The sequence below is a fragment of the Miniopterus schreibersii genome (genome assembly GCF_964146895.1).
Source record: "Miniopterus schreibersii genome assembly, chromosome: 20".
NCBI classification, from domain to species: Eukaryota; Metazoa; Chordata; class Mammalia; order Chiroptera; family Miniopteridae; genus Miniopterus; species Miniopterus schreibersii.
Genome location: NC_138122.1, coordinates 3,119,965 through 3,135,308, shown reverse-complemented (window position 1 = coordinate 3,135,308; position 15,344 = coordinate 3,119,965). Strand labels below are relative to the sequence as shown.

The 15,344-nt window shown below is 48.5% G+C and overlaps 1 protein-coding gene across 1 annotated transcript; it reads left to right on the top strand.

The window, feature by feature from the left end:
* Positions 1 to 388: 388 nt before the first annotated feature.
* On the top strand, positions 389 to 7,651 carry LOC308549899 (endogenous retrovirus group K member 113 Env polyprotein-like). The gene is made up of 2 exons (XM_081123029.1): positions 389 to 588; positions 5,849 to 7,651. The coding sequence occupies exon 2, from the start codon at positions 5,850 to 5,852 to the stop codon at positions 6,903 to 6,905; it is 1,056 nt and encodes a 351-aa protein (XP_080979155.1). The 5' UTR covers positions 389 to 588; position 5,849; the 3' UTR covers positions 6,906 to 7,651.
* The last annotated feature ends 7,693 nt before the right edge of the window (positions 7,652 to 15,344 follow it).

The following is a 15,344-nucleotide window of genomic DNA, read 5'->3' as shown; positions in this document are numbered from 1 at the left end:
GCACAGTGCCTGGGTGAGCTGCAGATGTGTCCCCTGCTCCCTGACCCAGACCTTGAGGCACCAAGGGGATACTAATTTAGCTTGCAGCCTTAGATTCTAGAAAGGCTTATTAGGAAGTTGGCCCCGGCCTGAAGGGTTAAGGGACAGTCAAGCCACATACCAAGCCAAGGACTTAATCCCCCCCAAAAGTTCACATTAGAAGCCCAGACAAGGTTAGTTACCAAGGTCTGAGCTCCTGCAAGAGGCAGGATGTTTACTCGGAAAGAGCAGTCCTAGGCCTTAAAGGAATTACTTTGTATCGGGCAAGGGGGAGGAAAACAGGACCGGGTGCTGTTCAGCAAAAACAACAGCGCTGGTATGAAAAGAGCTTGGAAAATACACTCGGGCTGGCAGCTGGCAGGAGGAATGAGCTGCAGTCCTCCCCATCCCATCTTTTTTGTGTCTGTCTTTTCTCCATCCTCACCCCTTCCTCAGGACCATTCCACTCTGCCGGCGGGCTCCGGCAAGTGGCGCCCGAACAGGGACCTGAGAGTGAGGAACCGGTGAAGGACGTCGCGGAAGGGACGCGTCCCAGAACAAAACTAAGAGGTTGGTGCGCGACAAATTGCAGTTGATTTACAGTCCGGAGTAAATAATTATGGGACAGGGAAATAGTAAAGAAATGTTTGTTCAGGTGTTGAAAAGTATGCTTAAAGCCAGGGGAACTAAGGTCACTAGTGCACAAATATTTAAGTTTCTAAGCTTTGTAGAGGAGATCTGCCCCTGGTTCCCTAAGGAGGGCACAGTTAACAGGGAAACGTGGCAGCGGGCTGGAAAACAGCTGCAGACATATTGTTCACTCCATGGGCCCTCGGAGGCGCCGGTAGAAACACTTTTCCTCTGGCCCCTGATTAGGGATTGTCTAAATCTTGACCCAGAGGGCAAGCGGTGGGAGAGAGCCACAGAGGACGGCAGTCCTGGGGCTGCGGCTCCAAAGGACAGAGAGAGGCCTCCACCTGAGAATCCTTGTCCCCCGGCCTTAGAGGCTTTAGCACGGGTTGGTGGGGGTAGTGAGGATGGCGATGAGCTCCTTCCGCGGGACAAGGCAGACTTAGAGGACGCCGCAGCTGGATACCGCGAGGAGAATGAATGGCTTATGGTTATGGAGGAAGAGCCCAAGACGGAGGTGTCTGGGGGACGGCTGGGACATTTAGAGCAGCAAATGCAAGGGCTACAAGTATGGATGCAGAAATTGCATAGCTGTCTACAAGAGGGGCAGAGCGTGCCTTTGGGGCCTGCCATGCCGCAGGCCAGTCCTGCCCCGGCTGCAGTGGCAGGTCTGGATCCTGAGCCTCGAGATCCACCTCTGGTGGCGCTCACGGGGGAGGGGGCCTTCGTCCTTTGCAGGTTGCTCTCCCTCGGCCAGGGGGCCAAGGTCTCTCCCCCCTCCAGTTGACCATGAGGCAAGCAGCTGCTGAGGCTGAAGACTTACAGCGTTTTCCCCAGTGCTTCCCCATTTTTGAACAAATGCAAAATGGTCATGTGGTGCGAGGACACCAGCCCATCTCGTTTAAGCAGCTGAAGGAACTGAAAGTGGCTTGTGCTCAGTATGGCCCCACCGCCTCATTCACCGAGGCTCTGATTGAAGCGATGGTGGCAGACGCTCTGCCTCCCAGTGACTGGAAGAGCATCTGTAAGGCTTGCCTTAGCGGAGGGGATTATTTATTGTGGAAGTCAGAGTTTTACGAGCAGTGCCAGACCGTTGCAGAGATTAACAGGGCTCAAGGGATTCCCATTACATATGAGATGCTGGTGGGGGAAGGCCAGTACCGGGACACTCAAAATCAGTTAAACTACGACCAAGGGGCATATGCCCAGATTAACAATGCAGCCACTAAGGCCTGGAAAAAGCTCCCCCTCTACAGGCAGAAAGACTGAGGATCTCTCTAAGGTGCGGCAAGGTCCAGATGAGCCGTTCCAAGATTTTGTCTCAAAGTTGCTCCAGACAGCAGGAAAAGTGTTTGGGGACAGTGAAGCTGCAATGATTGTGGTCAAGCAGCTGGCCTATGAGAATGCTAACTCGGCTTGCCAGGCTGCGCTAAGACCCTGGAGAAAGAAAGGGAACCTTTCTGATTACATTAGGCTTTGCTCAGATACAGGGCCTTCCTATATCCAAGGGGCCACCCTGGCTGCTGCCTTGCAAGGAAAGCCCTTGAAAGAAATCTTGTTCCAACAGCAGCGGGAGGGCAGAAAGAAAAGAACATCCGGTCCCCCACGCAGCTGTTTTAGCTGCGGACAGCTGGGACATTTAATGCGTGACTGCCCTAAGGAACGCCGCGAATTCCCCCAAAGGATGGGGAAAGGACGTAAATGGGAGCCAGGATTATGCCCTTGGTGTAAGAAGGGGAGTCACTGGGTTAATGAATGTAGGTCCAAGAAAGATGCCCAAGGACGCCCCCTGCCGGGAAATGGGTGGAGGGGCCAGCCCCAGGCCCAGCAACAATGTTATGGGGCACTCCAGAATTTACTCCCCGAAGCGACCCTCCGAGACACCAATCCATTCAATAGCTCTACTGAGCCACCCAGGCAGCGCTGGATTGGACCTCTGTTCCACCGCCTACACAGTATTGACCCCTGAAATGGGGATGCAGGCCCTGCCCACTGGGGTGTATGGGCCCCTGCCGCTAGGGACAGGAGGAATCTTGCTGGGTCGCAGCAGTAGCACCAGGAAAGGGTTATTAGTAGCCCCTGGAGTCATTGACAAGGATTATACGGGAGAGATTAAGGTCATGGCTCACTCCCCCTCCACCATTTCAGTAGTACAGTCAGGGCAGCGGCTAGCCCAGCTGATATTACTCCCTCGAATAATACAGGGGCGAACCAAGTCCCAGAGGCAGAGAGGAAGCCCAGGCTTCGGATCCTCAGATGTTTACTGGCTTCAAGGAATTGGACTGGAACGGCCTGAGTTGATATTAAGTATACAAGGCCGAAAATTCATAGGGCTCCTAGACACAGGGGCTGATGTTTCTGTGATTTCTAGGGAACAGTGGCCTCCTGAATGGCCTACTCAGGAAGCTATCACTCAGCTGCAAGGCATAGGACAGGCCCGCAGCCCAGAGCAAAGCATGGACCTGTTGACTTGGACGGATGAGGAAGGGCACACAGGAACGTTCCAACCTTATGTACTCCCTACCGTTCCCACTAATCTATGGGGACGAGATGTACTGGCTTAAATGGGGGTCTATCTTTTTAGCCCTGACTCTAGTTACTCAGCAGATGCTTGATCAGGGGTTACTACCCTCTCAGGGGCTGGGAAAGCATAACCAAGAGATAAAACATCCGATAGCGGCTTCTAAGAGGCCTGACAGAGCAGGATTAGGATATTTTTAGCGGGGGTCATTGATCGTCCTGCACTCCATGCAGATCCCATCGCTTGGAAGTCTGAGGAATCTGCGTGGGTTGATCAATGGCCTCTAACAGAAATAAAAATAAAGGCCGCAGAGCAGCTGGTGCAGGAACAGCTGGAGAGGGGGCACATTGCCCCCTCGACCTCCCCTTGGACTCACCCAGTTTTGTTATTAGGAAGAAATCAGGGAAATGGAGGTTATTACAAGATTTAAGATGAATCAATGAAACCATGGAGTTTATGGGGGCTCTACAGCCTGGATTGCCCTCACCCATGGCCATTCCAAAGAATACCTACAAGATCATTTTAAATCTCAAGGACTGTTTTTATACTATACCTTTAGATCCAGCGGACTGCAAAAGATTTGCATTCAGTGTGCCCTCTGTCAACTTCAAAGAGCCCATGAAAAGATACCATTGGCTCGTGCTCCCCCAGGGCATGGCTAACAGTCCTACCCTGTGCCAGAAATTTGTTGCTAGTGCGTTAGCCGAGACCAGAGAGAAATATCCTGAGGTCTATACGGTTCATTACATGGATGCCATTCGTATTGCCCATACCCAGGAAGGGGTCTTGCTTGCGGCTTATGCTGAGCTACAACAAGGGTTGACTGCTAAGGGCCTTGTAATCGCCCCCGAGAAAGTGCAAAGGCAGGCACCATATGAATATTTGGGCTACCATCTAGAGCCTCATTACTTTAGTCCCCAAAAGCTGGAGTTATGGAAGGATAACCTTAAAATACTCAATGACTTCCAGAGACTGCTTGGGGACATTCACTGGATCAGGCCACATTTAAAAAATACAACAGGAGAGCTTAAGCCCTTATTTGACATCCTCAAGGGGAATGCTGACCCTACATCAGAGCCGCACTTGACCCCTGAGGGGAGAGCTGTGTTGGCCAAAATCGAGGAAGCTCTTGGTCAACAGAAGACCCCTTATTTCGACTATCATGCCACCTGGGAGGCTTACATCTTGCCCACCCGGCACACCCCTACTGCAGTCATTTATCAGAAGGCTCCCTTGTTGTGGCTGCGCCTACCCGTGTCTCCAGCCCGGGTTCTCATGCCCTACCATGACACCGCAGCTACCTTAATACAAATGATCAGGTTGGAATCTAGGAAGTTAATAGGCAAGGAACCCCCAACCATCTTTGTCCCTTTTACTAAGCAGCAAGTAGATTGGTTATTGCAGAATAGTGATGCCTGGGGGCGGCGTTAGCTGGCTATTTTGGACAACTTGACAATCATGTGCCATCTGATAAGCTACTTCAGTTTGCGGCACTACATGAATTTGTGTTCCCCAAATGGGTAGTTACTGACCCTATCCCGCATGCGCAGACTGTTTATACTGATGGGTCTTCCAATGGGACCGCTGCGTATTTTGTCAATGGAACCACAGTCAGTTGGGCAACGGGCTCCACATCAGCGCAAGTAGTGGCACTGAAAGCCGTAGAGGCCGTGCTGCAGGAACACCAAACTCAAGCCCTTGATATATATACAGACAGTCAATACATTTATAGAGCCATGCTGCAGATTGAGACGGTTCCCCTTATAGGTACCCAAAATAGTGAGGTACAAACCTTATTCAGAACTATACAGCAGGTTATTCGTGGTCGCCAACACCCTTGTTTCTTTGGCCACCTTCGGGCCCCTACTAACTTACCTGGGCCCTTATCTTTGGGCAGTGAGCTGGCTGATGCTGCGACGGGTCAGGTCATGGTTACCCAGAACAGCTTGCTCAGCAATCCCATAAACTTCACCATCAAAACAGCAACAGTCTCAGGCAGCAATTTAAGATCACCAGGGAAGCCGCCCGACAGATTGTAAAACAATGTCAGCAGTGCCCTGCCACCTTACTTGTTCCCCACTATGGGGTTAACCCGCGTGGGCTGATGGCAAATCACCTCTGGCAAATGGACGTCATTATATCCCATACTTTGGAAGGCTTAAATACGTCCATGTAACAGTGGACACTTACTAAGCATTTATGGTTGCAACAGCTCAGGTGGGAGAAGCTGCTAAACACGTTCTTGCCCACTCCTCCGATGCTTTGCCACCATGGGCCTTCCAAAGTCTACCAAAACTGACAATGGCACAGGATACACCAGCAAAAAGTTCCAGACATTCTGCCAGCAATTACAAATCAAGCATATCACGGGCATACTTTACAATCCCCAGGGACAAGGAATAGTAGAACAAGCCCACGGGACGCTCAAGCTGCAGTTACAAAAAATAAAAAGGGGAGCTGTACCCCCTGAGTCCAGTGAACTACCTTAACCACACTTTATTCATACTTAATTTTTTAACTCTGGACCGTCAGGGCCTCTCTGCGGCACAGCGCTTTTGGCAGGCCAAGTCTCGGTCTACCTACGCCCTGGTGTGCTGGAAAGATCCACTCACGGGGCAGTGGCAGGGTCCAGACCCAGTACTTATTTGGGGGCGAGGGCATGTTTGTGTTTTCCCACAGGATGCCGAGGCGGCGCGGTGGCTCCCGGAGAGGCTGGTGCGGTTCGCGGGGAACCAGTCGACTGACAGAGGGAATGCAGCAGCTGAGCCTCAAAGACCGGCCCCGGACTCGCCGAATCAGAACACGGCGGTGTCCGATCCGGAGGCAGATGGAGACGAAGAGGAAGGGGGCTGAGGACATGGTTCGCGGGCGAGGAGGGACGCCTCCTGCCACGACCATCTTCTGGGCCATGTTAGAGCTCTTGATGAGCCAGGCTCCTGCGACACGGGCCAAAGTATATTGGGCTTATGTGCCTGATCCCCTGATGCTCCACGCTGCGGAATGGGGCCTTAGGCCCGTTCCTGTTTATACCAACTACACATGGGGGCTTGGGGGGCTCAGCAGCGGCCACATAGCTGCCTTCCGTCAGTCCAATTTCAGCTTTGCAGGGACTGCTGGAGGGCTGCCCATTTGTCTCTCTGCCATCACTGAGGCCACAGGGTGTGTCACACTTGACACAACCACGCGCCAGACATGGATGCCTCAGTGGTACCTTGATGTGACTATTAATAACTCCACGTACAGAATAAGAGCAGGAAATTACACCCGGTGGAGAGTAACCCTCATGGGACTACAAAACAACGGGGCTCCGAAACAGGACGGTGGGGAAGCCCCTGATGTCCCTCTGTGTGAGCCGGACACTAGGAACCATACCAGGGGGCCTGTGTGGGCTACCTGCAGGGAGGACAAGGCCACGGTGTGGAGCATACCCGGGGTCAATGAGACCTTGCAGGACTGGAACCCCTACAAGGCCAACCTTACTGAGCTTGGATCCACTCATCCGTGGACTGTTGAGGGCCTTTGGACAGTCCCCGGGGGAAGGCCACAAACACAGCTGTGGAGGCTGGCTGCAGCCATGGGACCTAATATGTCCATAACAAATGACGAACGAGGCCACATCCAGATTAGCGGACTCTCCACTGAGCGGTATCAATGGGCCCAGGCCTGCGTGCCACACCCTTGGGGGCTTGTCGTCGGGACTGTAAAAATTACCAAAAGTGACTGGGGCTATATGTGACCTGTAACAGCTGTACTCTTGCCAACTGTGTAATGGGGGGCCTCGGGTACTCAGGTCTTAGTGGTGCAACAGCCCCCTTTATGATGTGGCCTGTCAGTGTGTCAGGCCATGGTGTCGTGATGAGGGGCTCCAGCTGTGGGAGAGGTAGAGCGTGCTTTAGCGCCACGGAGCCGCCGGTTCATCGGTCTCCTGGCAGCGGGCATCGCCGCCCTCGCCTCCCTCATTGCCACGGCTGCCACCGCTGCCGCGGCCCTCACGAGAGAGGCGCAGACGGCCCGTGCCTGAGCACGGCCTTAGGAACTCAGGAGGCCATTGATACCAAGTTAAATGACAGAATTAACGCCTTATTTGATGTAGTTAATTATCTAGGGGATGAGGTGCAGGCATTAAAAATGAGAACTTCCTTTACCTGCCATGAATGGATCTGTGTCACCCAGAAGGTCTATAACAAAACTGAGCACCCCTGGGAAAAAATCCAACGCCATCTCCTAGGGGTTTGGCATGACAGCAATGTGTCCTTAGATATCGAGAGTTTACACAAGGAGATCGTAGATATTCCCAATGCTCCGCAGCTAGATGAAGACTTAGGGAGAACAGCAGAGACCATCATTAACAAAATCCTTAGCATAGTGCCATCCATGGGAAGCGTTACACATTTAGCTATAGGACTGGCTTGCTTGGCTTTCTTAATCCTTACAATAATGTTATGTTTACCCCTCTTCCTAAAATTGGGTATAAAAGGAATTAAAGAAATTCGCCGTGATCTCCACATGCTGCGCCTGCAGGCAATAGAAACCGGTGTCTCAAGGTAATAAATAGGGGGGAGATGTGGGGAGCCGCTGTGGCCCCAGGCACGGAGGAGCTGCCTGGGTGAGCTGCAGATGTGCTCCCCTGCTCCCAGGGAGATGTGGGTGAGCTTCGGATGTGTCCCCTGCTCCCAGGGACTTGTGGGTGAGCCCCTGTGGCCCCTGGCACGGAGGAGCTGCTTGGGTGAGCTGCTGATGTGTCCCCTGCTCCCAGGGAGATGTGGGTGAGCCCCTGTGGCCCCAGGCACAGTGCCTGGGTGAGCTGCAGATGTGTCCCCTGCTCCCTGACCCAGACCTTGAGGCACCGAGGCGATACTAATTTAGCTTGCGGCCTTAGATTCTAGAAAGGCTTATTAGGAAGTTGGCCCCGGCCTGAAGGGTTAAGGGACAGTCAAGCCACATACCAAGCCAAGGACTCAATCCCCTCCAAAAGTTCCTGTTAGAAGCTGAGACAAAGTTAGTTACCAAGGTCTGAGCTCCTGCAAGAGGCAGGATGTTTACTCGGAAAGAGCAGTCCTAGGCCTTAAAGGAGTTACTTTGTATCGGGCAAGGGGGAGGAAAACAGGACCGGGTGCTGTTCAGCAAAACAACAGCGCTGGTATGAAAAGAGCTTGGAAAATAAACTCGGGCTGGCAGCTGGCAGGAGGAATGAGCTGCAGCCCTCCCCATCCCATCTTTTTTGTGTCTGTCTTCTCCATCCTCACCCCTTCCTCGGGACCCTTCGACTCTGCCGGCGGGCTCCGGCAAGTTGCCTCCGGTATTCAGGACAGTAACATGCTCTACAGGCTTGTAGCCCAGGAGCAACAGGCTATATCATACAGCCCAGGAGTGTAATAGGCTATCCCATCTAGGTTTGTGTAAGTACATGCTATGAAAATTGCTTCACACATTTCTCAGAATGTGTCTCCATGTACAGACAAATGACTATAAGTCTGTGTTAATGTCAGTATTACACTGTTTAGATTACCATAAATTTGTAATGAGTTTAAAAATTTTTTTAAATGTGAATTCTTCAACTTTGTTTCATTTTCTATATCTTTCAATGTCCAAAATGATAACTAAAATATTTAAGATGTTAAACAAATGTTTGTTCAAGACATAAGTGGCACAAGAGAAGGTCATAGAGTTTTAGATACTTAAGGAGAAAAAGATTGCATAAGACTTGGAAGGACAGAGGAGCAATCGTGGGAGAAGGTACTAGTGGGCTGTATCTTAAGGGGTGAATTGTGGAGGAAGAAGATGGCGTGGGGCAATGGTAGAAAGAAATCCAGGTGGAGGAAGGGCCCTATTTTATCTCCCAGATTCTCTTCCCTGAAAGCTAATCACTTCTGATAGGCCAGATGAGTCTCATTTATTATCTTAAATGACTCACCTATCTCTTCTTCCCATCTTGTTTTTTACTGGTCAGTCTTACCCTGGCTTGTTATCTGAAACATTCTCTATACTGTAGGAAAAAATCTTAAAGCAGATGCTATTATCATTATTGTTGGTGTTATTATTAAGCAAACCAGATCACGCCAGACCTTTTCTTATATTCATTCTTCCACGATTGCATTGTTGTATATAGCTTTCTTGTTCTGTTCTCTGTCTGCTGGATTATAAAATGAAGACTGTATGTGGTCATATTTTGTCTTTGCTCTGGCACCCAGAACGGTGCTTGAGCCACAGACTTAATACCTGCTCTCTTCAATGATTTATTTAAGAGGTAAGAACACCATTCCCGGCAAAATGATCACCCGATCTTTTCAGACAAGGAGGGTCCAGAGCCAGTCTTCAGATACCAGCTGACGTGCCTAATCCTGACAGGGGGGAAGAGCCCTCCCAAGGTGTGATCCAGGTCATTTGGGGGAAGCTGCTACGTGTAATTGCTGCAATAATCACGGCTAGTCCACCTCAGGCTGAGTATGATGGTGCCTCTGCTAAAGGAGCCTCATTCCAGGTCTATTCAGGTGAGCTGTGAATAAAGTAAATTGATACAAATGCTTCTTCAGGGGTTGTAATGTTAAACTGTTCCCACGCGGTGGGTCATGAGCATTACTCAGGGATGCACAGGAACTCTACTGTTTGGGGACTTTATTCCATGACTACACCAAGCACACAAATCAAGCTTTTTCATCTTTTCTTTCTGTCTCTCATCACTCCCTCATTTTTAACTTTCTTCCCCACCCCCTCTGCATTTGTTTCTTATTGATGCTTTTAAAAAATTACCACAAAGTGAGAACTTTAAAGCAACTTAAATTTATTATCTAGAGTTCAGGGGGTCAGAATCTAAAATGGGCCAGCAGAGCTGTTGCTTCTGAAGGCTTTAAAGCAGAACGCATTTCCTTGGCTTTGGCCTTTTCAGATCACCTTTTCTTACTTAGCAGCACGCATCCAAGGTTTCTGCACGTCTTTTCATGGCTTGATAGCTTATTTTTTCGCTGAAAAATTTTCCATGTCTAGATATTCATCTTTTGAAAATCTTGGTTGCTTTCAAGTTCTGGCAACTATAAATAAAGTTGCTATAAATATTCACGCCAGGTATTTGTGAGGACATAAGTTTTAATCTCCTTCAGATAAATACCAAAGAGCATAATTGCTGAATTATAGAATGAGTATGCTTAGTTCTGTAAGAAACTGAAAATATCCTTCAAAGTGGCTGTACCAATTTGCATGGCCTCCAATAATGAATGAGATTTCCTGATGTTTCACATCCTCGGCAGCACTTGATGGTGACAGTTTTAGATTTGGGTTATTTCATTAGATACGTAGTTTAATTGGCAATTCTCTAAAAACTTACAATGTTAAGCACCTTTTAATATGTTTATTTGCCATCTGTGTATCCTTACTGGTCAGGTTGGCTCAGATCTTTTGCTTATTTTTAAAAAGTGTGTTTTCCTGTTGTGGAATTTTAAGCATTTTTGTATATGTTGGATAAAAGTTCTTTATGAGATATATGTTTTAAAAAGCTTTTTCTCCCAGTCTATGACTTATTTTGTATGCTTTTGGCCATTAATATATCCTGTTTGTGAAGGTTCTGTTTAAATATTTTGCTCACTTTTACCGGGTAGTTTGGCTCTTTATTGTTGACTGAAGGGATTTCTTTAAATATTCTGGCTACCAGTTTTTTGCGAGATATATATTTTGTGATTATTTTCCCCTTCTTTGTAATTTGTCTGTACAGTTTAATACCTTCTCTTTATGGGCCAAAAATTTAAATTTATTAAAGCAAAATCTATCATTTTAACATGTATTGCTTTAAAACCTCTCAAAAAAATGTTAACTCCTGCCAAGTCTCAAAAATGTTAGCCTGTGTTTTCTCTAAAGGCTTTATGATGTAGCTTTAATATGTAGGAAAACAATCTACCTTGAGTTAAGTTTCTTGTATATCATATAAAAGAATAAACTTATAAAATTTTCAGAGACTGGAATTGTAATTGAGGCACGTGCTGATGGGTGAGGGTACAAAGAAGGCGGGGTGGAGCGATAACCTCATGAAGGCGAGTCCAACACTGAAGCTTCAAGAACAAAAAGCCGTGAGAAAGAGGGCGAAGGGAAAGGGCATGTCAGGGGAGACAACACCAGGTGAAAAGTGTGAAGAAATAAAACATTACGGCCTGGCCAAGGCACTTCTAAGAGCTTAGTGATCCAACAAGCCTGCATTTGGTGGAGCAGGGGAGGAAAGACAGTGTTTGAGGCAGCATTTGAAGGAAATCTGAAGAGGCGAAATCTCAAGTCTTGTCACCCTTTTTTTCTCTAAGCAGCCACATTCCTAGCATGTTAATGTGTTACCTCCCGCCCCAACCCTCAGTGACAGACTGGCCATTTCATCCCCACTTTAACCAGAGTAGGCCCAGGCCAGGTCTGCTTCCTTTTTCACTCATGATTTTACTTTAGTCTCCCCCTTCTTTTCCCTGAGGCTTCCAGCAAATGATAAAGCTCAACGCACAGAGGTCCTAAGCTACAGGCAGGGAAATCGCTGCCTGGCTCCCGAGACCAGCAAAACAAAAATCTCACCACCTCTCATTTCAGCATCAACCTAACCTGGTAGTGAAAGAAACTAAACGCATTTAGAGTTAATGGAATGTCTTCACACATCAATTAACTGTATAAACAAAGTTGTGTGTTCTGGTTGGACACAATAGAACAGAGAAAACTGTGCAACAAAAAGACAGGTATTCTAACATTGCTTGCTTTACAAACCTTTTTTAAAAAATGCACAAAGATGTTTGCTACATGCTGCCAACAGATTTAAAATTTGTTTTGAATAATTTGTATGAAATTCAACTTTGCTGTAATTTTTTCATAAACTATTTAATTAAATAGCTTTTTATTTGCATTTCATGCACTTACATTAAATACAATGGGATTAGCACCTTTTATGTAGTTTTTGAGGATGGTTTTTTTAAATAGAATTGAACAGCAATTCAAGAGACAGAGCAGCAAGAAACAGAGAAAGAGACAGAAGATGGGAAGGAGCAGAAGGGAAGCAGCAGGTTAAGGGAGGGCAGAGGGCCGGCACTGACTGGTCCAAAGGGAGAGAAGGTGCAGAAATTTGCAGGAAGATTGTAAGCTTTCCCAAACTGGGACAAGCTTGTCTTTTGTGTTTATTCTTCAGAATACTTAACACTGTGTAAGGAACATTGTTTGAGTGAAATAAATATTTTGTGGACTAACTTGAGTCCGACAGAGGGATGGAGAGGTAGAGCTGGAGCCTGATCCAGCAAAGACAAAGGGAGACTACAGTGACTGCCACGTGGGACGGCCAGCAAGAGACAGAAGAAGGTGGGTAGGAAAGAAGGGGGCAAAGAGGAAGGACAAGTGAACAGAGGACAAACAAGGGGAAGAAGGGAGAAAAAAACAGGTCAGGGGTTTGGTGACATCCCATAGGTGGGGGTGTTCTCACAGGCCCCTCGTGAGGACATGCTAACTTCATGATCCCCTGAAGGCAAGGACTCCCACCCATTTCTTAGCTTAGAAGTGCTCCCCTCAGCCAAGCCAGCCCACACCCTGTGAAGCTCCAAGCTCCGTGCATTTAGAGACCCTGCTCTTCAAGAGGATCGCAGACCAGACTGCGGGGGTGGGGAGGGCTGCCGAGCTGGTGCCTGAGGGCCAGCTGCAGGCGCTGCTGCTCTGGGGAAGCAAGGCGGCCGACTCCTGGGATGGCATCCCCTCCAGCTCAACTGGGCGCAGGAAACACCCGCGAATCAAAGGCCCTCCTGGGCGCAACAGGGATGTAAGCTTAGCATCAGGGAAGCCCCTCCTTCCCCTTCCCCTTCCCCTTCCCCTTCCCCTTCCCCTTCCCCTTCCCCTTCCCCTTCCCCTTCCCCTCCCCCTTCCCCTTCCCCTCCCCCTTCCCCTCCCCCTTCCCCTTCCCCTTCCCCTTCCCCTCCCCCTTCCCCTTCCCCTTCCCCTTCCCCTTCCCCGTCCCCTTCCCCTTCCCCTTCCCCGTCCCCTTCCCCACCTCTACTCCCCTCCCCCTTGCCTCCTCCTTTTACATCTAGAGTGAGAATGATTAAAAACCTTGGAAGTCTATCGTATACCAAACACTGTGGTAGATGCTTCCTAATAACATTTAACCTGCAGAACTGAGTAAAACGAGTAATACACTCTTGTTTTTATAGATAAGTAAAATAAAGTTCAGAGATTCTGCATAACTTGCTCAAATCACAGGCGGCAGATGTGGATTAAGACAGTTACGTGAATGAATGTAACACTAGGTAGAGCCCGCTCATCTTTCTAGGTGACTGGTGCACGGTACGGTGCGGGCACTATTACAGGGTTCACAATAAATAGGTATTGGATGGATGAGTGAAGTAAGCTAAGTGCCTAAAGCTCTATAAGGTGAAAGGATTATTACATTTAGTTCTAGAGAACTAAGAGGATGTCACGGGACTGATGACATACGGAGGGACATGTATAGATTGTGATGAGCAGAGGGGGGCAGAGGAGGAAAACATCTAGGGGCAGGAAGGACCCAAGTTGATCTATACGATAAGTCCCTGTTGCCAACCCTCAGTTTTGTTCAAGTCGATCTCATTTGTTTTCCCAAACTACATGACAGATGACATTTATCAGCCCTGCCTTGTGCACTGTATTTTAGACAGATATAAACAGGATGGATTCAGAGAGTGCACACTTATTTAATTTTGAATGACACAGCCTGTTACAGGTCACTAACAAATTGGATCACAAAATAAGGATTTAAAACTAATGCAGAACAGATGGGCTGAAGCCAATAAAGCTGACATTTACAAAGATAAATGTAGAGTCATTTATTTGATAAACATGAGGGCATCTGGGCTTCGGGACCCATACTAGTTCCAAAGGGTTAAGATGAGGTGATATAGGAGCTGAGTTGTCAAGAAGCAAATAGACGTTTTTCAGACTGAGAAGATGGGCTAGAGCACTAAGGAGGAGAGAATGGTGTGAGCCAAGTTGCAGAGGCACAGAAGCAGGATGCTTGAGGAGAGCGGAGCAGCTTATTTATTTGTACTCTAAACGCATATTGAACGTCAGCCATGTGCCAAGCAAGGGTTAGGAGCTGAGAACACAGTGCTGAGAAACAGACCTCACATTTTTGTAGAGATGTCTGCTCATTACATTAGACAAAGATGGAAAATCAAGGAGGGAGACCAACATCTACAGCTGTCCACTGTTGGGGCTTCAGCAGCGAAAGCCCCGTATCCTGGAGACTCCCCGAGTCCCGGCAAACCAGGACCAGGACAGTTGGTCACACTAGTGGTGAGGGCTTCTCAGAAGAGGTACCTTAGAACTAAACCAAGACTTCATGGATGGCAGTGGGTCAGTTTTTAAAAGCTCTGGAAACAGTTGTGTGGAATGAAGGGTCGGGTGGTACAAAAGCCGTCAGGAGCATTTCCCCCAGCAGTCTTTACAGTTTGACCTCTCTCCCAAGCACCATCCACCCTGTATGTGTTAGAGCACCAGCAGATGGTCTTGGCCAACCTCTGAAGGGCTGGTGCAGAACTAAGTGACTGAGGCATGCGGAGGAGACAAAAAGCTGCACCCAGGCACTGCTCTCTGGGGCTCAAAGGCATTCTTTTCCTCATGCTCTTTTCTTTTACTCCAGTTCCCAATCCCACTGACTCAAACACTGTCTCACCTTCGGCTCTGGCACCTCCCTCTCTTTTTTCTCTGCAGCCAGTGTTGGGTTCTGTGGATGGCACTTTTCTACAGGTTAACAGCCCATGCTCATCCACCTCAATCGTACAGCTAGCTGTTCCTGTATCTACCTCTCGCTGTTTCTCTCCTATGCATTCTCATTCTTTACTCTGCAGAAAGCAAAAGCCTAAAAGGCATGGCCTAGAGCCTGACAGCATCGAACAACTTGTGGTCGTCATCATTAAAAGGATATCAGGCCATAACATATTCTTGCTTAAGCTCCTTCAGAAGCTCTCTGCTGCCTTTAGGATAAAACTTTTGATTCTGACCCCTGCCTGTATTTCTAGCACAAAAGTCTCTTCATCTGACACCTTCCCTCTCTGGTTGACCTCTTTGCCATTACACTTTCTTTCAATATCCTACACCTTCAATATCTTGATCCTTATATTGAAAATTCCTCTTCTTGCCCTTCCTGGCCATGTCCTTCTCACCTGCCAGGACTCAGCCCAGATGCCGCCTCCTCAGTGAGGGC

Bases quoted from the DNA above. Each gene is read 5' to 3' on its own strand.
- LOC308549899 (XM_081123029.1), top strand. From the start codon at position 5,850: ATGCCGAGGCGGCGCGGTGGCTCCCGGAGAGGCTGGTGCGGTTCGCGG.